We start from the raw sequence: 20,841 nt of genomic DNA, 5'->3' as shown, positions 1-20,841 counted from the left end.
TGCAGAGGGGGAAAGTGTGAGTGCTAGTCAGAGACTTGGGAAGAAATCCAGTTCTGCTGTGTTCTAGTGGTGGGACGGTCAGAGGCACTGTCCCTCCAGAGGCCAAGGTTTGCCCGAGAGGAGACAGCATCCATCAGGCATCTCACATGGCACTTGGAAACAGCGGGGGCTCAATGGGTGGTGGCCATCATTCTTACAACTGTGATGGAACTGATGTTTGACGATAATATCCTCACTGTTCTGACGATTTGGTTTTTAATTGGGCCTTCTTTGAGCAGACTTGCTTTAGAGCTGTAGGAATAAAATGCAATATAATGGGGTATAAAATGTGGCATCTAAGCCCCGGTCACATATCCAGATTTGCTCAGGGCACTGAAACTATACATCGCCTCTGAATATTGAAATGGAAGTCTGGATATGTAAAAATGTATTTTTACTAATTAGCAGTACAGGTGTCAGAAGTGGAGACTTTTGAGCTTTCGTGCTGTAATTTATCATCTGCATTATGAGTTTTAACTTAAACCAGAGGCTGTGCTGAACAAACAGGGTCTTCTGGTCAATTGAGGGGAGTGGCCATTCAGAAAAAGCTGCTATCATCACAAGATGGGAAAGCTTAGGCAGAGGGCCAGCAGCGCATACACTCCTGCTAAAGGAAGTGCTCCCAGATTTCCACTGCAAATGGAACAGAGATTGTTGTTTGAAAAGAGGCTCCCTTCTAAACGACCTGCGGGCACCGACTGTGGCTGGCAATGACTGGTCAGAGCTGGGACTTCCAAACTGAGCCTGAGGCCCACCTTTGTCTAAAACCCCCCAGGTGTCCCACTTGCCAGGAAAGCCAAAAATAAACTTGAATTTTTTGGTTTTCCTTTTCAATTAAAAAATTATAAAATATATTTTAAAATTACTAGAAATTTAGAGGACAGAGGAAAAACTTCCACACTCCACCCCCATAATACCAACATCCTGGCACAATGACATCCATGGTCTCTTTTCTAGTCATTCTCACATGTCTGTTTTCACACAGTTGTAATCAGATTGTATAGTAAAATTGGGGGAGAATGTTCGTTGTTAACATTTTAGCATAGCCTTTTCCTTGTTGCTACACAGTCTCCACAACCATCTTTTTCAACAGCTGTATTTTTTTGCCAACAAGTAGGTGTGTGCCACGGTTCATGTTACTATCTTTCCATTGGGCATTTAAGTTACTAATAAAATTGCCAGTATTATAGAGAAGCCTATGAAGAACATCTCTGAGTATTTGGATTCCTTCTGAATTCCTTTACATCAGGCATGGATACTTCTAAAAAAATGGGTTTCCAGGGTCTGATCTTTTCTGGTTCCTCTGGCTTGGAAGTGGGTGGAGAGCTCTCATTGGATTTCCCTTTTTTTAAAATAACTTTTATTTATTTAATTTATTATTTATTTTTGGCTGTATTGGGTCTTTGTTGCTGTGCGCAGGCTTTCTCTAGTTGCAGCGAGCAGGGGCTACTCTTCGTTGCAGTGGGAAATGGATGGCCTGGGACGCTTTGGTCTCTGGGCTGAACACCCCCTCCGGGTCTGGTCTCCACTGCGAGCAGCATTCCCAGCTGCCTGTAGGAGCTTCAGTTCAATGTAATTCAACTGGCAAAGGCTGGTGCTCCTTCTCGAGCACCCCGATGGTGGCAGAGGCCCCAGTAACTGTGATGACCTCTTTGACCTCTGGAGCAGGGACAGAGTCTGATCCACTTAACACTTTTGCCTGTGTCATTCACCCCCTCCCCCCGCCCCCTTTGGCTCCTTCCTATAAACATAATTAAAGCTCTCTGATTATAAAAACTCCCATGGCAATGTGATTTCCCTCCTTCCTCTAATTTGCTGAAAACACTCTTGCTAAGGTCACCACGACCTCTATGTTGAGAGATCCAGTAGATACTTCTCGGCTTTTAGTTTGCTTGGCTTCTCAGCTGTATCTGATACTTCTGAAGTCCTCTCTTCCCAGGAAGCCACAGTCAACTGATTTTTCAACTGACTTCTCCAGTCAATCTGTTTCTTATATGTCCTTTGTGACCTTCTTGTCCTTTATCTCTCTCTTAAATAATGGTCTTCCCCGGTGTCCTGTCCTTGACCCTCATCTCTTTTAACTCCATTTCTCCTCTGTCAGGTTTGCCCCTTAGGTTTTAACTACTACCCAGATATTGATGATCCCGGAGCAGATATCTGGCTCGGACCTTTCTCCAGACTTTCAGAGCCAACCAGTGAGTACAGCTGCCATCTTCACATGGCCTGCAGTGTTGCACATCCAGAACTGAATTCTACATTTGCCCTTAAATCTAAAGGTCTGTTAGCCCAACTGGAGGCTTCACTACTTACCAAGTTCCAAGCATTTGGTCCCCTAAATAGTTTTCATATATTCATCTTCCATCCCTTCCCATCCTGTGACCACAGCCCTCACCGAGGTCCTGACCGTCTGTTGCCTCTTCTTGGTTTTCCTACTTTTGGTCATGTCTTCTTCAGATCCAAACATCTACCGAGAGGAGTCATCCTTTTGTAACACACATCTGGTCATATCACTCTCCTACTTAAAACTCTACAGTGTTTCTTTTCCTATTGTCTTCAGAATAAAGTCCAAGCTTTTTAGATGATTTCCAAGACCCTAAATCAGCAGTTGTCAAACTTCTTGGTCTCAGGATCCCCTTACACTTTTAAACATTACTGAGGAGCTCCAAAAGCTTTTGTTCATGTGGACTATATCTATCAATATTTATTATATTAGAAATTAAAACTGAGAAGTGTAAAAACTATTAGATCGGACTTTCCTGGTGGCACAGTGGTTAAGAATCCGCCTGCCAATTCAGGGGACATGGGTTCGAGCCCTGGTCCAGGAAGATCCCACATGTCAGGGAGCAACTAAGCCCGTGCACCACAGCTACTGAGCCTGTGCTCTAGAGCCCGCAAGCCACAACTACTGAGCCCGCGTGCCACAACTACTGAAGCCCGCACGCCTAGAGCCCGTGCTTCACAACGAGAGAAGCCACGGCAATGAGAAGCCCGCGCACCGCAACGAAGAGTAGCCCCGGCTCACTGCAACTGGAGAGAGCCCGCGCACAGCAACGAAGACCCAACGCAGCCAAAAATAAATTAAAAAAATAAATAAAATTAAAAAAAAATCCATATGATAAAATTTCCTCCTGTATTAGAGTATAAGGAAAATAAATACCGTGCTATCATGTCCATCTTTACAAGTACTGAATATCATGATTTCTTCAGAGTTGCAAAAGGCTCTACACATCACCACTAAATATTAAGTTCCATATTATAGTAGTAAGTTCCCTATTACCATACTACTGTGCTTTTTGAGTTCTTGGACTGATTTTTAACAGTTTTTGTTTTGTTTCATTTTTGGTCAACTCTCGTCAGTTTTAACTTCCTACTCTCTCTATTATTAAGTTCTGTAATTCTTTTTCCACCTTCTATTTTTCTGCACTTAATATCCTTTAGGAAGAGAAACCAGATAACGAAGCATGGTTAAAATTTGTTGAGGAATAAGACTTCATAGACTGAGTTGGGGCTAGGGATACTCTTCCACCCAAAAAGCACAGAAGTTTAAGTGACTTGGCTTTGTGTCAGTGGCAGAGGGAAGAATATAAACCTCTGTTACCATTTATATATAACTTTAGGCAAGTTACATAACTTCTCTGAGCCCCAGTTTCCTCATTTATAAAATGGGAATAATATCTGTCTCACAGAGTTGTTGCTAAGATTAAGTAATCCTAGGATAAAAATCAACAATCTGAGACTTCTAAAATAAATGAATATAAACCTCAGAGGGTTGTTTCAAGAATTAAGTAGTGATGGGAACATATATATGTATATGTATAACTGATTCACTTTGTTATAAAGCAGAAACTAACACACCATTGTAAAGCAATTATACCCCAATAAAGATGTTAAAAAAAAAAAAAGAATTAAGTAGTGCATATAAAGCACTTGGGACACTGCCTGGCACATGGTAGATTCCCTTGTCTTTTTGCTCTCACTCTCCAAGATAAACAAACTCTTCCAGACAGGATAAGAGAGCCAAGAGGCAAAATTAAGGATATTTTATAGATACTTATATAACAAGAGAAAGAGAATTTCTACATTTTTTAACTGACAAAATTCAAAATATAATCATCAAATGTATTTTCTGGGGTTACTACAGGTTACTTCTGAGAAGGACATATTTTTTTTGGGGGGGGTGGATAACATTTCACTTAAATGGAGTTCAAAGTTAATGTTCCATATCATCAAATCAATTGCAAATATTCACATGTTAAAAACTATTCTTAGTGCCTAGGCCATACAAAAATAGGTGGTGGGCTGGATTTAGCCTATGGGCCAGAGTTTGTCTATCCCCACTCAAAGAGGTCTCACTTATTTCCTTTTTCTTTGTTCATTCTGTATAGTTGCTAATGGTGACATTTTGAGTACGCTTGATTTCTTTGGGTAGATCTGGGTTTCTATCTGGTATTTTTTTTCCCCTCCAGCCTTCAATATTTCTTATAGTAAAGGTTTAATGGCAACAAATTCTTTTATTTTTGGAATGTCTGGAAATGTCTTCATTTCACCTTCATTTCTGAAGGATATTTTCACTAAGTATAGAATTCTAGGTTGACTCCATTGTCTTCTGGATCGCATTATTTCTGGTGAGAAGTCAGCAATACTTCTTATCTTGGTTTCTCTGGATGCTCATAAGAGTTTTCTCTTTATCATTGGTTTTCTGCAATTTGATTATGATGTGCCTTGATGTGGTTTTCTCTGTATTTATCCTGTTTGGCCTTCTTTAGACTTCCAAGATTGGTGGATTGATATTTTAAATCAAATCTGGAACAGTTTTCTCTACCTTCCCTGAGACTCCAACTACATATATGTCAGAACACTTGCTGGCTCCAGCTGACAGTCTGACTGCAGCCTGGTGAGAGACCCTGTGCTAGAGGACCCAGCTAAGCTGTGCTGGATTCCTGACCCACAAAGCTGTAAGAAAATAAATGTTATTGTTGTTTTAAGACATTGAGTTTTGGGACAATTTGTCATGTGGTAATAGATAACTAACCCTCTGACCTTTTTTCCTAATCTTCCTGATTTGCTCCCATCAGTGAATTTTTTGATTCAGGTACTGTATTTCTTAGCTCTAGAATTTTCATTTGGTTCTTTTTAAAGTTTCCATTTCTCTTCTTTTTGAGTTATTAAGTCTTTGAACATATTTACAATATGAATTTTTAAGTACTTATCTGCCAATTCTATCATCCCTGCCATTTCTGACTCTGCTTCTATTGACTGATTTTTCTCCTGGTTACAGGACACATTTTTTCCTGCTTCTTTCCATGTCTCATAATTTTTTATTGAAAGTTGGACACTATGAACGTTCGAGTGTGGGATGTTTGCATTTTGTCATCATCTTTTAGCTAATACTGGGCTTTGTTCTGGCAGTCAGTTAATTTACATGTGGATCAGTTTGATCCTTTCAGGAATCCATTTAAAACTTTATTAAGAATTAAGGCAGTCTTTAATCTAGGGCTAGTGTAGCCTTGCTCCTAAGATACGGCCTTTCCAGAGTTACTAGTAAATGTCCTGGATGCTTCAACTACTGGGGAGCTATGAACTAGAGTTTCGGCCAGAACTTTAGTTTATAGCTCCCCAGTAGTTGTTCTTTGACCAGACTTGTGAGATCCCACAGGAGGCACACACAGCTTAGTATACAACAGAAGATTAAAAGGCATCTTCCTAGAGCTCATTCTCAGTAGGGCTCCCTCCTCTCCATACTTAATTTTGCTAATTTCAGTTGCTGAATTTCAGTTCCCCCAACTCTGATCTGTGTCTCCCAGGTCAGTGAGACTGCTATGCTCTCCTTGGGAAACCCTGGAAGAAAGCTGAAGTGATAGTAGGTCTCAGCTCATTTGCTGCCCTTCTCTCAGGGCTCACTGTCCCGTACTGCCTGTTTTTCAATGTCTGCAAACAGTTTCTTATATTTTGTGCAGTCTTCCAGTCATTTATGATAGAAGGGCTAATCTGGGTACAGCTACCCTGTCCTGGAAGTTGCCTATGGGAGTCTTGTAAGCAATACATATTTTGAATTTAATGAAAGAATGGCTTACTTTTTCCATGTCTACAAGAATAACTTAAAATCTAAGCACTCCATTTATTTATTACGAAAACACAGTTTGGAGCTTGGCAGGAGGTAAGGGAAACAGATTCTTCCAATCATTTATCCAGCTGAGAAATCTTCACACAGATTTCTTCAGTAGGAAACAATCTCTGCCCTTACCCTCTTCTCAATTCGGATCTCTTCTGATGTTACAACCAAGAAAAAAAAAAAAAGAATTTGAGGAAATGGTAATTAAAATCTAGGAAAATGTAAATGTCTGTAAACTTTCCATTATACCTACATAACTGTTTTGTTATTATGGGTCTATAAGGCCCAAGTCAACAATTAAGTGAAAATTTAATAGCAAAAAGAAGGCTTCTCCCAGGAGGATAAAAAGATGATACCCCCGAAATGCTTTCTACTCTAACAGATATCAATATTCCAACCAACACAAGGAAATTCTTTCTCATTTATTAGTAAGTCTTAGGGAAAAATGAAGAAAGGTTACACAGAATGTAAGAAAACCCACTGAGTGTCTCAGTACCAGCCAATTTTCTTCATAAACATAGACATTCTTATATGTCATGCAGTGAGCAAACATGACCCCAACAGCTCCCATGAGCAACTGTAGTACCTGATAATGAATATGGTAAGGTTTTTATCATCCGTCTAGGGCTCAGAGTAGAACTGCCTGCCTCCTAAATTCAGAATGTTGACCCTTCCAGAGACCACACATTGTACTAAACACCTCTTTTCCAGGAACTACAGAGACAAGCACAGTGGTCCCATCTATCATATGCTGAGGGTACACAGAATAGAAGGTTAAGAACAAGTTGCTGGGTTTGCCTTTTCACTACAACTTTGAGAAGTTCTCCAATGTGCCTCCGTATCTCTTTGTTAGAGCCTCACTTGCTCTTGGCTGATTCCAAATTCCAAAAGCAACTTTTATTTTATATTTTAAATTTTGTTGATGTGGACCATTTTTTTTAATTGAAGGAAACTTTTTAAAAAAATTTTATTTAATGTATTATTTTTTTGCTGCGTTGGGTCTTCGTTGCCGCATGCAGGCCTTTTCTAGTTGTGGCGAGCGGGGGCTACTCTTCGTTGCGGGGCACGGGCTTCTCATTACGGTGGCTTCTCTTTGCTGCGGAGCACGGGCTCTAGGTGCGCGGGCTTCAGTAGTTGTGACATGCGGGCCCAGTAGTTGCAGCTCGCAGGCTCTAGAGCACAGGCTCAGTAATTGTGGTGCATGGGCTTAGTTGCTCTGCGGCATGTGGGATCTTCCCGGACCAGGGCTCAAACCCGTGTCCCCTGCAATGGCAGGCGGATTCTTAACCACTGCGCCACCAGGGAGGTCCCATGATGTGGACCATTTTTAAAGTCTTTATTGAATTTGTTACAATATTGCTTCTGTTTTATGTTTTTTTGGCCGCAAGCCATGTGGGCTCTTAGCTCCCCAACCAGGGATCAAACTTGTACCCCCTGCATTGAAGGGCGAAGTCTTAACCACTGGACCACCAGGGAAGTCCCTAGAAGCAACTTTTAAATGTTCAGTGTAGTTCAGGCAGAGTGAGAGAAAGAGCCACTGAGCACTGACTGTAGCCCCTGGACAGAAGCTGCCGGACTGCTGGAGGATGCAGCTGGGAGCATAACTAGGCATGTCCAGTGCAAACGTCAGGTGTCAGTTAATAATGACCAGGTCAGTCAACGGGACACATGCTGAGTTGGCTCCCACAGGCTAAGTTCTCAGGGGTCTGGCCAGTGTTATCCAGCCGCAGCAACTGTTCCCTGAAACACAGTGATGGCCTATTTAACAGCAGATCACAGCTTGAGGTTACTGTAAACCAAACTGGGTCAGAGAACCTGAGAATGCAGTCTGGCATTCGATGATGCAAGCTGGCCTCACGCTTACAGTGTTTCTCCACCTTTATCCTGTGGCACACGCCAGGTCTTTCTTTCCCTCCCACACACTTGGAAAAACTGAGGTGGCCCCCCTGTTGCCTAGAACCCATCTCCCAGCAGCTCCCTTGTTTTGGAAGAAGATCATAAATAAATCAAAATGCACTAAGCGGCACTTCCACAGGCACTCGCCTCCTTCACTGAACGTGCACCTCATCAATCACACTATTGTCTGCTTGAAAGGCGAGCCTTGTAAATGTCATCTCCACTCAGGCCCAAGGAGAGGCGCATCCAAATGCAGCAAGGAGTTTTAATTGGATAGTGTAATTAAACTAAAAAACCCCAGCAGACTCCCTTTGACAGGACAGATGAAGACCCCTTTTAATAGGGCTGGGAAACGTATCTGTTAGAAGGACGAGGCTCTGCCTGCTCCTGACTGTGCTCCAGAGTACCCTTGTGAAAAGGCAATTCAATAACTGGGGCATTTAACACGTTAGAGTCTGCTGTGCTCTGTAATCGAGCAGTACCTACCGTATTTGATCTGGAACTTATGAAATAAGTCCTTGTCAGAGAATAAAAACACAGCATAGCTTGCCCACCTGATGTCTGAAGTGCCTGGACCCCCTGGGAGTCGACAGAACCTTAGGATGTGAGTATAAATGCAAGCACCTTATGAGGCATAGAGTACGCCAGCACGGCCATGGACACTCACCCACCCACCCACCTTGGGGGACAGCTCTTTCACCCAGCGGTAGCTGAATGCTCACCCTCATTTCCCTCTCACACATTCTCACGAGCATCTAGAGAATATGACAAAATTCCTGGGTACCTCTCCTCTAGGAACTGGAATACCTGTCACGTCAACGCGCGTGTGTGTGTGTGTGTGTGTGTCCTCTGCTGGAATTACCCCTGTCAAGTAAGCAGAAAAGAAATCAGGTGGTCAGAGGATTCAGTGTATGGGCTGTGATGTGCCCAAGTTGATTTCAGTACAAAACCTGAGTCCTTTTCCCAGTCTCCCTGCTCTCCTTTGTTGGGAGAAGGGGTGGGGGATGCGCACACAGACACATGCACACACGCTAGAGGCCTGCAGCTCCACAAACAAGGTAACAAAATTAGTGAGAACAAATGAAGAGGTTCGTGCCTGCACTGGATTGTCTTATAAGCAGACCATAACAATCCCTTTCCGATGGAATGCTAGTGTCCCAAGGTCAAGGTCAGGGAACCCAGCATCTGGATGGATCAAGACAGCCTCTAAGCTGGGGCTCAGGTGGGGTGCGGAGGCAAGGTTTCAGACTCCCCCATGGAAAGCTTTCCAAAAACACACACTTTGCTTTATTTACAAAAACCTCCAAGTCAGTTTGCCTGGGCCCTCAGACTGACTGATCTTTCTTTTCTAAGAATGGTGAAGGGTTTGTTTGATGACTGCTTTTACTCCTCCATAAAGCCTCCTTGGAGCTCTGTTTGCAAATCTTTGAATACTCTTTAATACTGGTCTTTCACCATGAGTTGATAAACCCATTAAGAACATATAAGTGGGGCTTCCCCGGTGGCGCAGTGGTTGAGAGTCTGCCTGCCGATGCAGGGGACACGGGTTCGTGCCCCGGTCCGGGAAGATCCCACATGCCGCGGAAAGGCTGCGTCCGTGAGCCATGGCCGCTGGGCCTGCGCGTCCGGAGCCTGTGCTCCGCAACGGGAGAGACCACAATAGTGAGAGGCCCGCGTACCGCAAAAAAAAACAAAAAAAACATATAAGTGAATGCTTATAATCTATGAAAACTGGATACTGAATTAAACCATCAAATACCTTTAGGTTTAAATGCAAACGACATAAAAGCATTTCGGCCATCAATTTGGCTATAACTTGTAGCCAGTATGAATTCTGCTGGAAAAGCTATTTTCGTGCAGATGTGGAATTCAATGGGAAAGACTGACTCGTGTACCAACATCAATCAAAATGTCGACTTCCCTGGCAGCTCTCAACAGTAAGGCAGGTTCAAAGGTCACAGGATAAAGAAAAAGCCAAGCTCTGGTTCAGCTCTAATATCTCCTCGGTAGAAGTCTTGCAAAAGTACCCCCTTCTGTATTAGCCCTGCTTTCATTAATCTTCTTGCCATCTTCTTTAACTAGTCATGCAGAACCGCTCGATAGCAAGACGTATAATGGGGAAGGCCCTGTGCCTATTACCACGTTAACATTCTCTTAAGCCCCAGTGCAACAATGGAACGGGAAGGCAAAGGAAATCTGCAACTGCAGGGTGCAGTGCAGGCAATTCAATTACAGCCTGGGCTTACCTATGTCCTTCTGACCTATAAAACACAAGAGGCCTTTGTGTCTAACTGGCTCGGCCATTAAGGTTGCTGAAGATCACAACAATGCTGGTCTTTTCTATTTAAGCTAAATCAATGTGGACAAATCATTATTCAGTAGCTTTAATTTAATTAGTAGATTAAATACACTACTTTACAGATCTTGTCAAGTACTTATGAAAAGAAAGATTCATTTAAGTGGGAGGTCACCAATAAACCCAGCTAATTTAACTCATAACCTTAACTGAATCTCATCTCAAATATCAAGCAGGTTCTATTCACGAGGGCTTAAGAGTCTCCTGCAGTTGTGGTTAACTCACAATCTCAAAGAGCTCCTGCCCTGAATCCAAACAGTGTTTTGGACCAAAAAAAAACAAACAAACAACCCCCCACCAACACAACCAGCATCAACAGAATCCGATTTCCTTTAAATTATACTATTGCAAGAGAATGTAATCAGGTTACCTCTATTACGTTACTTCCTTAAGATTTTAGATCATCTATACTTAATTGAGATACAGAGCTCTTTTCAGCTATAAAGACGACAGCTACTTTATTATATGATTTCTTAATGATAGGCTGCTTCCTTTAAAGACTCTAAACCTGCACGACCTTCTTACGATAAAACCACACCTGGCACGCTTAAGTCTGGTACTTTATTTAAATACAGCCCAGGAGTCCCCGACGGGTGCTAATTTCATAGAAAGGTCCCTTTCTTTTGTTTCAGTGTTGGAATTTGAGGCTAGTACTTAAAAAGAGTGTCCACTGCATTTAAAGCCTACATCTAGACCTGTATAAGGATGGAGAATTATTTCTGAGACAATTTAACCATGGTCGTTTCTGATGGAAACATTCTCCTATATGATGTATACGTCTTTGTTCAGTTAAAATGAAATTAGAATTAATTCATCTTTTAGAGGTTTGTGACATCCTTCAAACAGCAAAAGATATCCTAAGGAGTGGCAAGATCAGACTTAGAAATCACTGATTTGAATAATAATGGCAGCGTACAGCTTTTTTTTTTTTTTTTTTTAATCTATTAAGGCAGAATGTGTTCTTAATTTCTCAGGGCCGTTGACACACTGATTTTCTCAACTAACTTTTGTAAGAGTCCATATTTATATGTACAGTTTTTTTAAAGGCATGTATCTATTTAGTCATTAAGTTCCAGGTCTTAAACACTCACAGGGACAGAGCAATAAATCTTCCCTATGAGAACACGGCCTGTGAGGTAGAAGTTAGGGGAAGGAAAGAGAGCCATAGAATTGCTATTTATGGAGTATGGCTTCAGAGTCTGGGTCTTTCTGATTCCACAATATATGTAATTACGTGTTTCACTGCAGGCGCTCTAATGCTCAGTCCCTTTGCCAAGTCAGCTATTCACATACTTTTTGGATACAGCATCAATTAAACTTGAGTTGTGTTCTTTATGACGACCAAATTAATGGTTTGACAGCGGCTTTTTCAATAAACACTGCAAACTGGCCATATTTGAGGTTTTAAAAACCGTTTCTTTTCTGTTCAAAATTCTGACAAACATGTCTCAAGTAAGACTGGGGACAACTTCATTATCCTCCCAACAGTTAATGCCTTTTTGTAAAGAAGGCTGTTTAATAACATGTCTGCTCTGTTTTCACAACTAAATTATTCCAGTTGGTCACACGTTCTAGTCTTCGGCAAGACACTTGTGTTATGAGAGATAAAAACATGAAAAAGGAAATATACTGCAGAAATCAAAAACCTTATCTACTTCTAGACTCTCTCTCTTTGCCATAATTCGTTTAAGAAGGCCCCAAGAATTTTTGACGTAAACTCAACTACAAACATACATCACTATGCTGATAAAGATCACAGGCTAAACTTATGAAATATAGTGACTTTCATTTCTTTAGTGCTGTTAAAATAAGTTTTTTCTAAGGTTCAACAGACACAAAAGATAAAAAGGGTTACCATTAATCCTTTAAAAAAAGAAGGAGAAGAAGAAGCCGCATAGATTAATTCTGTGGTCTGATGATGTTCTTGAAGATGAACTTTTTAGATTAAGTCAATGAATTAATTTGATGAAGATACTGGAAATCATAAAAAAAATAATAGCATCAAGCTGATTCATTTAATACATCTTTGTTTTGGGCACTTTACAACATAAATTATGTTGAATAACTTTCGGTTTCTCAATTCTGGCCTCATTAAGTTCTATTTCAAGACATTCACTGAGGACAACCCTGCAGGCACTGTGCTAGGGAACGAAAATACAGAAACCAGTCTCTGGTCAATGAGTTCAGCATGGAGATGGGGGTGGGAGACAGGGTCAGACCTCAAATAAACACAGCTCAGTGTGTGAGCTGCTTTACCAGAGGTGTGTGCAAACACCTGGGGGCAAAATTACAGAGAGAGTCTGACACTGGAGCTGGATCTTGAAAAATGAGTGGGCCGGGTGTGAGGAAACTGAGGTGTCCATGAATTAAAGAGAGGGTCAGGGTGGAGGTGTATTCCTGGCAATGCGAAAAGCGGAAGCACAAAATTCAAGGTGTGTTCGTGTGCCAGTAGTTCACAGTGACCACTGTGGTCACAGTGACCACAGCTCAAGCTCAGGATGAGAAATTATGGGCTATGAGCTTGGAGGAGTCAAGGTCTGTAAAGGCTGTGCTGAGGAGTCTGAATTTTATTCTGTGCGCCTGCAACTTTCAAACATTTTTTGAAAACAGCAAAATCCTTTTTATCAATTGACTTTTTAAGTGCAGGATCCCCAAATTGGTAGGGATTAAATGCAGAATCCTTTGTTTGAAGGGGAGGCCTCATGCCCAACTCTGCCCTACACACACACACACACACCCTGGCCCCTGAGAACCCAGAGCTTTGAGGGACAAGGTCTGAAAGTGCTGTGCTGGGGACGGGGACTCAGAAGTATCTCACTGGGGCAGGCAGTGTGCCCCTCTGTTCAGGAAAGTGTCATAGTTCTAGATCTCTGGGGCCAGAGTGAGAGGGGGGAAACCTCTATAAAACCTACATGTGCGGTTTTTACACAGAACCGTTCAGTGGGTCTAAGAATACGACAAAAGACTCTCCTGTTCGACTGTCAATACAGTCGTATTGAAATGGTGGGGCCCACATCTGCTCTGGATCCCTAATGCTTGGAACTTGGCCTCGCTCTCACAGATGTGTGATAATTACATTACTTTTTGACTGAATGACCTTAAGAGGCAACAGAAAGGTGGTAGCTGTGCATCTGTTTCATTCCCTCCTAGGTTGGGTGTGTTACATCCTTTACCGTTTGGTGCCTGAATCACAGCCCTCCCTGGACACAGTGAGTGTCTTGGTGTGAATGTAAGGGAAATCTGAATCCTATTTCTAGCTCTTTCTCTAACCTCTCCACTCCAGTTTATCCCCCTATGCAATGTGTAAGTGATTGCCTTTCATTTCTCAGAGACATGGAGAATTTATAAAATGTTACTTTTCAAAGCATTCTGAGTTCTTGGGAAGAAAGATGCTGGAACAATGAAATTTTTACTGGTTGACTGGCTGGAGTGAGAGGATTAGGAAGAAGATGTTTATCTAAAGGCAGACGGAATCTGGCCGCCTTGGGGCAAGGGCCCAAGAGTAGCAGGCGATTTTCTCACCACTCCTTCTGGCAACCATCTTGCCTCTGCAAGCCATCGAGGCCTCACTGGGATGACAGGAATGGTGGGAAGTGAGGTGGGCATGGCTTTACTCCTTTCCCCTGCACCACCATGTTCTCCCTTCTTGCTAAGCTGTAGGCTAATGAGTTGAAAAGAGGAGACCATGTAGCCCAGCACTGCTGGATTTGACAAAACAATTAAATACCCAACCATAAATGAGGCCAAGTGGCATATGTGCCCAGTCCGCAGGCCGAGTTTTTGTTCTTTAAGCCCCTGTTTAATCAGTTTCATCTCAAAAATGTGAGCCATGTTATAGACACTTGCTGGCCTTTAGATTTCTTACTGTTCCTTTTAAGTATGTCATTCCTTATATTTGTTCCCCAATTTAGCAGACACTGGAATAAAGGGGATTAACACAAATTGGGTGCTTATTAGGTCACACTGCAAGTTACTAAATCAGAACCTACTGGTGTGGGTCCTGGGTGGCTGCGTTCTAAACAGGCTCTGCAGACAGTGCTGGTAACGCACTGGATTTGAGAACCACTGTCTTCTAGCCTTCTCCAGGCAACTAACAAATCCTTTCTTCCATGGAGGAATATCACTGCAATCTGTGTCCTTTCTGCCTCTTGATGGGACTGAAGCCCTAAAAATGATTAATCGAAAGCCTACACTCAATTACTTAACTGCAAAAATATAATACTCTAAAATATACACCCAGATTATATCTACTTTGATAATTTAAACAGAGGAATGCCAACCCAGCAGTGATCTCTTCTGCAGGACCAGGCAGGAGTTTAATTACTAGCTGGTAGGTCATGCAGCTGCCAATAATCTGGAGGGTGATGACACCTCTGGCATGATGGATATCTAAATCTAGTCTTCAGCCACCACAGGAAATCCTCCAGCTTCCCTCGATCTGGCAAGGAAGGAAGGCAGGTCCAGGTCTGACAGGTCCAGTACCCAAACGGGAAGGGGAAAGGAGCACAAAGTGAAATGAGGGCTCTGGTGAGTGCAGATTCCCGTCAGGAATCTGCCCCTGTGCCCCCAGCCCTCAGCGGGGGGCTACTGAGGTCAGGAATCACTGTGAGGTTCTCTACTGCCGTCAAGACTGAACAGAACAGGGGCCCATGTCAGGCTCTGGGCACCGTAATACAATCCCATTTAATTAAAAGAAATTTCTGGTAATGAATTAAACAGACCCAAGGAAAAAAGGACACAGTGGCAATATATTCTCCTGGTACCCAGCACGCAGAAGGGAAGGGAGGAAGAGCGGAAGGAGACATAAATAAAAGGGACTACTCACTGGGGCTTTTTTCTTCAGCAAGGTCACAGGCACAGAGCAGGTCAGAATCGACTGAGATGGGTTTCTGCTTAATCCAAAACTTAGTGCTGGCTTTCTGATTCGTAACTGGGTCTATCTCTACTTTGTCTCCAGAGATACCTGTAAGGCCAAGGGGAGGACAAAGAGAAGCCACAAGAAGTACAAGGTGTAAGTGATTTCAGTGTAATCATTTGACCTGTCTTATAAATCCTAAATTGCATGAACATGAGCTCTTCCTAGGGCTTTGGGGAATGCCATAGGCTTCCTAAGACAGACATAAGGAGATTCCAAATGGCACAGAGAAGTTGCAGTCTGGTTTCCCAGGTGGGTGAGCTGGGGTTGGAGCCGGGGAGGGGTAACAATCAAAAACCATATAAAAAGGTATTAAGAAGCTGACCTCCTTAGATATAGCACAGATACAATATAGAGTTTATCTACATTTTGTTAATGAAATATAGTTACTATGAGATAAGGTTCATTTAAACAATTTTGATCAGTGGTCTCTGTTTTGTTTTGTTTTGCATTAGAAGATCTGGGTTGGACAGATAAAGCTGTAACATCACCTATGCCTAAATACCTAGGCTACCAATGAAGAGTTTCTGATCTGGAAAAATCTTGCACACTAAAAATAGGAAAAATCTCTCTCTCTTACTAAATAATTCTCTGACACTAAATAATTATCCATACGGTATTTAAAGGAAGTCACAGGAAGATCAAAGGATCCTTCACATTAAACATTCCAAGTTCAAGTCTTGGAGCCTGGCTTCAGGCTGTGGAGGTCACTGCTTCTCCACCGATGGAGAGAGAGCACTGGGTGTGCACTTTATGTAACAAAGACTTTCTAACAGGAATCCAGAACATTAACTACAGGGACTTCAGGTTTCATTTTCAGAGCTGTGAAAGACATAACACACTGTGCAGTGACTGGGAGCAAAGGTGTTAGGAGAACCAAGGTAATGCCAGGGATCGAGAGTGTCCTGGGATAACTGCGGAAACACACAGCAATTGCTCTCCTGGTATCACCAAGCAGAAGGTGCCCAGCCTGACACAAAGGTTTTGGCTAGATGCTCTCTTTTTCCTTTTATTGAAAATCGAGGAATCTGTTCATGAAATGAAACAAAACCCTTCAATATCCTTCCAGAGTGGACCCCAGATGGAATCTTAAAACTAATTAATTTTTAGGCCACAGTTTAAAGGTCAGGCTCAAAGTGAAAAAAAGCAAAACGAAGTAAAAATATAAGAAATAATTAAAACAATCAAGAGTTCATACTGAAACAGAAAAGACAACCAGAATTAACATATTTCACCCTATGGATCACACTTAGAAGTTTTAAAATATAATGTGAGAAAACTTAGTAGGCCATAAGATAAGGCAGATAAAAGAAACAGCTAAATTAAAAAACAAAAATCAAAAGAACACAATGACCACAGTCAGACCAAATTTAAAATTAAAAAAGAAAACAAACAATATCCTAGTGATTAGTTCTGCCACACACTCCATTCATCTCTATTTTACTTTATGAATAAAGAAATCCCAAACAGCAGTCAGACAAAGGCAGGAGACTGGACAGACTACGGAAGAGTCTCGCCTGCTGTCTGAAGGAGACACTGCAGTTCAGTTGCTTAACCCTGGTCATTACCGTGTGGTCTTTGGAAAAGACGAACAATTGGTATTTTTTATTAATCGAACGCTGGAATTTGTCATTAGACGTATTTCAGGAACACCGTATTTCAATTAGGCATAACGTCATAAGCCCAATTGACTCTGGACGTCCAGGTCTAGATGATTTCAGGAGGGCGAGAATGTATCAGGAGACCAATTTTATTACATTTCACTTAAAATAGATTACCCAGTTACACTCTTCCCTCCAATTTGGTCATTAAATGTTAAAGATCTGGACATTTCTATAGTTCCCTGAAAGAAGAAAAGTACTTACACCATGGTTGTTGGTAGTGTTTTTTTTTCCCTTCTGCTTCTTGTTTTGACATTTATAAAAGTCAAAACGAGCAGAGCAAAATAAAGGTGCCGATCTCTTATGTGGAATAAACCCTGCCCCACGTTCCTTTCTCAGAAAAGGAGGGGAGAGATCATCATCAGAGACATGGTTTTAAAATTTTGTTCTACGGCCCTGCAACTCCTGAAGCCGTAGTCAGTCAATATTGTTAATGTAGCTTGTTAATTTGATAGGATTTGTCAGGTAACTCCACTGGAAAATTATATAAAACTGTTCCAGATGAAAAGATGATAGTGACATGAATTTAAGTGATAGAACAATAGTGGAATATAAACCAGAAATGACACCCAAAGTGGCTGTTGATTTATTGCCGTAGTGAGTTTGGTTCTGGGCTCCCATGTATATTAGTGCTACAAATCTGGGTCCATTTAGCAGAGGGATGCGCATACATACATCACCAGCTCCTGCTCCAAGCCAAGGTCACTCCCCATTGCATCAATCTTTTCAACAGAGCCTACTTCACAAAGCAGGACTCTTGTAACTATCTCAGATATAACAGACTCTCGTCCTCTTTCATCTTTCTTTTATCATGTAAAGTACACTTTAACTTCTATTATTTTTATCTGCAAATTCTTACTGTATAGTTCATCCATTATGGGTTGTATCTCTGCATCAATTGCCTAAGCTCTGCTCGGCCACAAGAACACTTTCCCAAAGACACCCTTTCCTGGGGTTACTGTGCAGTCACTGTTCACAGAGGGGAACCCCAAGCCTGCAGTTTGGGGATGAAGATGTGGGCGACAAGCGCACTAGATTCAAGACGGGCAGGCAGGTGGAACACCGTTTAAACAAGTGGTGTGTTCCAAAAGAGATGCGTGTAAATCAGATTTTTTTCTGAATCAAATCACATTTTCCCAGTGACTTCTAGTTTCAGAGATACTTTATCTTCATTTTGGATTGATCTGTAATTGGCAGGGGCTCCCAACACTTTAGTTTTAAGTTTCTCTGCCCTGCAGGCTTTCAGTCAAGTAGTTAATGATCTGTAAAACACTCGCCTGCCTAGAGGAGTCACTATTTAAAGAAACCTGTAGGGGAATCTTTCCTGACGGGAAAAATCCTTTTGTACATTAAATAACCTCACCCTACTTGAGATACATGAGTCCGGCTTCTTAAAGCAGGGCACATGGCCCCACAGGACCCTATTCGCTCTTGCTGGACAGTGGCAGCCCACTGCTGGAGCCCATTTTCCTGAGCACACCCAGAGCCCACTACTGTTGAAGACAGAGTCTGTGGAATCCAGCCGGGAAGCAAACAGGAGGAGGCAGCCTGGTGGAGAGGAAACCAGTTTGGAGGCTGGTACTACAGGCCAGGTCAGGGGCAAAGAGCAGTGAAGCATTAACTGGTACCAACTATGTGCCAGAAAGGTTAGAAATCCTTTGTGTGCATTGATTCAAATCTCACAACAACTTTATGAAGTTGGTTACTATGTTTTTCCCTATTTTATAGATGAGGAACCTGAAACACAGGGAGGTTAAGTAACTTTCCCTAGTTTACACAGCTACGAAGTGGCAAGGCTGGAATTTGAAGAAAGCCAGGTAATCTGGTTCCAGAATTTGTCCCCTCAGCCACTGCACTACTCTGCAGGAACTGTGCGAGGTGTTTTACGTAACATACGCTAGGAGAGATGATGGTACTTGTCTAAGGCTGGGGATATTGATTGATTGACTGATTGATTTGGCTGCGTTGGGTCTTCGTTGCTGCATGTGGGCTTTCTCTAGTTGCGGTGAGCAGGGGCTACTCTTTGTTGCAGTGTGTGGGCTTCTCACTGCGGTGGCTTCTCTTGTAGAGCTCGGGCTCTAGGCGTGCGGGCTCAGCAGTTGGGGCTCGTGGGCTCTAGAGCACAGGCTCAGTAGTTGTGGCGCATTGGCTTAGTTGCTCCGTGGCATGTGGGATCTTCCCTGACCAGGGCTCGAACCTGTGTCCCCTGCACTGGCAGGTGGATTCTTAACCGGGGAAGCCCAAGGCTGGGGAGCTTTTAAGTGGGAAAGCTGTGTTCGTACTCAGAGGCATCTGGTTCCCAGGTATGATACTTTCTACTGCTCTGCACGGCCCCATTCAGCTAAGTCAAGAAGATGTGATAAGAAATTCTGCCCACCTAGCCTTTAGTTTCCTCTCTCAATTTTCACCAAGGAACAAATAATATTCAAATGTGCCAATAAATGTACACCTACTTTTGTTCATACAAGGCAAACTGGAGCATGGAATCCTATCAATATTCTTCTGTTTGACCACTGAGCATGGTTCTGAAAAGTTTTTGTGTAAGGTCACTGAAGGAAAGGCAGAGGCACTCCTTAAAGTGTCATTTATGCACTACTTTATAGTAATTCAAATTATAAACATATGTCCAAGAAAACAAGGGAAGCTGGCTTTTGTTAAGTTTACATTTCTCCAACTTAAATGGCCAACAAGAGTTAATACAACCATGTTAGAATACAATACAACCATGAAAAATTATGTATAAGAAAAGCTCTGACTTGGAAAAATTCTTATGACACTAGGTGAAAAATATTTATAGAAAAGAGATCAAAAGGATATGCTTCATATTGGTTAAGAGTGGTCAACTCTGGCCAGTGGGATTACATCCTTTTCTATATTTTTCCAAAGTAGAAATTTCACCAAAAATAAAAACAAACATCATTTTAAAAGTTGACTTTGTTTCTACTTCAGAATTCAGTACTCTTTCCAAATTTTTATTTTATTTATTTATTTATTTTTGGCAACGCCATGTAGCTGCGGGATCTTAGTTCCCCGACCAGGGGTTGAACCTGCGTCCTTGGCAGTGAAAGCGTGGAGTCCTAACCACTGGGCTGCCAGGGAATTCCCTCCCAATTTTTAAAATGTGAGGAAGTAAGTATGTTAAATTCTGTAACTGGTAATCATGAGAAGTGATCCTAAACTGAAGACTACTTCCACCTAGCAGTTCTCCAGTCCCTGAGGGGCTGGACTGCTGGGAAGGGCCCCCAGGAGCTGCGTTATGCCCAACCCGGTGCCACTCTGACAAATGGTCCCGGGGAGGCTCCACCCCAGCAGCCCAGCCGGTGAGGAGGAGGAGAGGATGGGGGCTGGCCCGATGCGGCGGGAGTCAGCCCCTCCCCTCGGAAACATTTGTCTCCTTAACCAGCTCTCCTCCCCAACCCACTTATCCAAAGCCATCCGTCATGACCTTTTCATGTTCTCACTTCTGACAGCTTCCAGATACAGTGAGTCAAACTTCACTGGAAGCAAACTATCACACCAACTGTCAAAGGCAGAAAACACTGCCTGATTGCTGTCCTACATCAACGCCAGCATATAAATCCTGCCTTAACAAGACAGCTCAAAATAAACAAAAATGCAACTATAATGTATATACAACTCTCTGGGGAGACTATTTGTCCAATGGTTTAGGGTTATCACAAGGAGACCCTTGTCTGTTTTAGTTAACCAAAAGATTTCCATAAGAGGAAATGAGCCCTGTATTATCATCTTCTGCTAACACAGACTGGGTACCTACTTGGGGCAGCCTCTGCGCTGGGTCCTTTTGTGTGTAGCAACTTAATGAGAGCTCACCACATCTCTACCAGGAAGGCAGTAGCAGCCC

General features: G+C 42.4%; 1 protein-coding gene across 3 annotated transcripts in view; it reads right to left on the bottom strand.

Moving 5' to 3' along the window:
- Positions 1 to 20,841, bottom strand: part of MAPKAP1 (MAPK associated protein 1) — a 230,153-nt gene that overhangs the window by 10,971 nt on the left and 198,341 nt on the right. For all 3 annotated transcript variants that reach the window (XM_060014148.1, XM_060014149.1, XM_060014150.2), the window contains one exon: positions 15,229 to 15,366. In XM_060014148.1, the coding sequence (XP_059870131.1) occupies positions 15,229 to 15,366 (138 nt within the window). The remainder of the gene's footprint in view (positions 1 to 15,228; positions 15,367 to 20,841) is intronic.

This window comes from Delphinus delphis, chromosome 6 (assembly GCF_949987515.2).
Source record: "Delphinus delphis chromosome 6, mDelDel1.2, whole genome shotgun sequence".
In the NCBI taxonomy this organism is placed as follows: domain Eukaryota; kingdom Metazoa; phylum Chordata; class Mammalia; order Artiodactyla; family Delphinidae; genus Delphinus; species Delphinus delphis.
The sequence above is the reverse complement of the archived record's forward strand: the minus strand, read 5'-3'. Positions and strand labels throughout refer to the sequence as shown.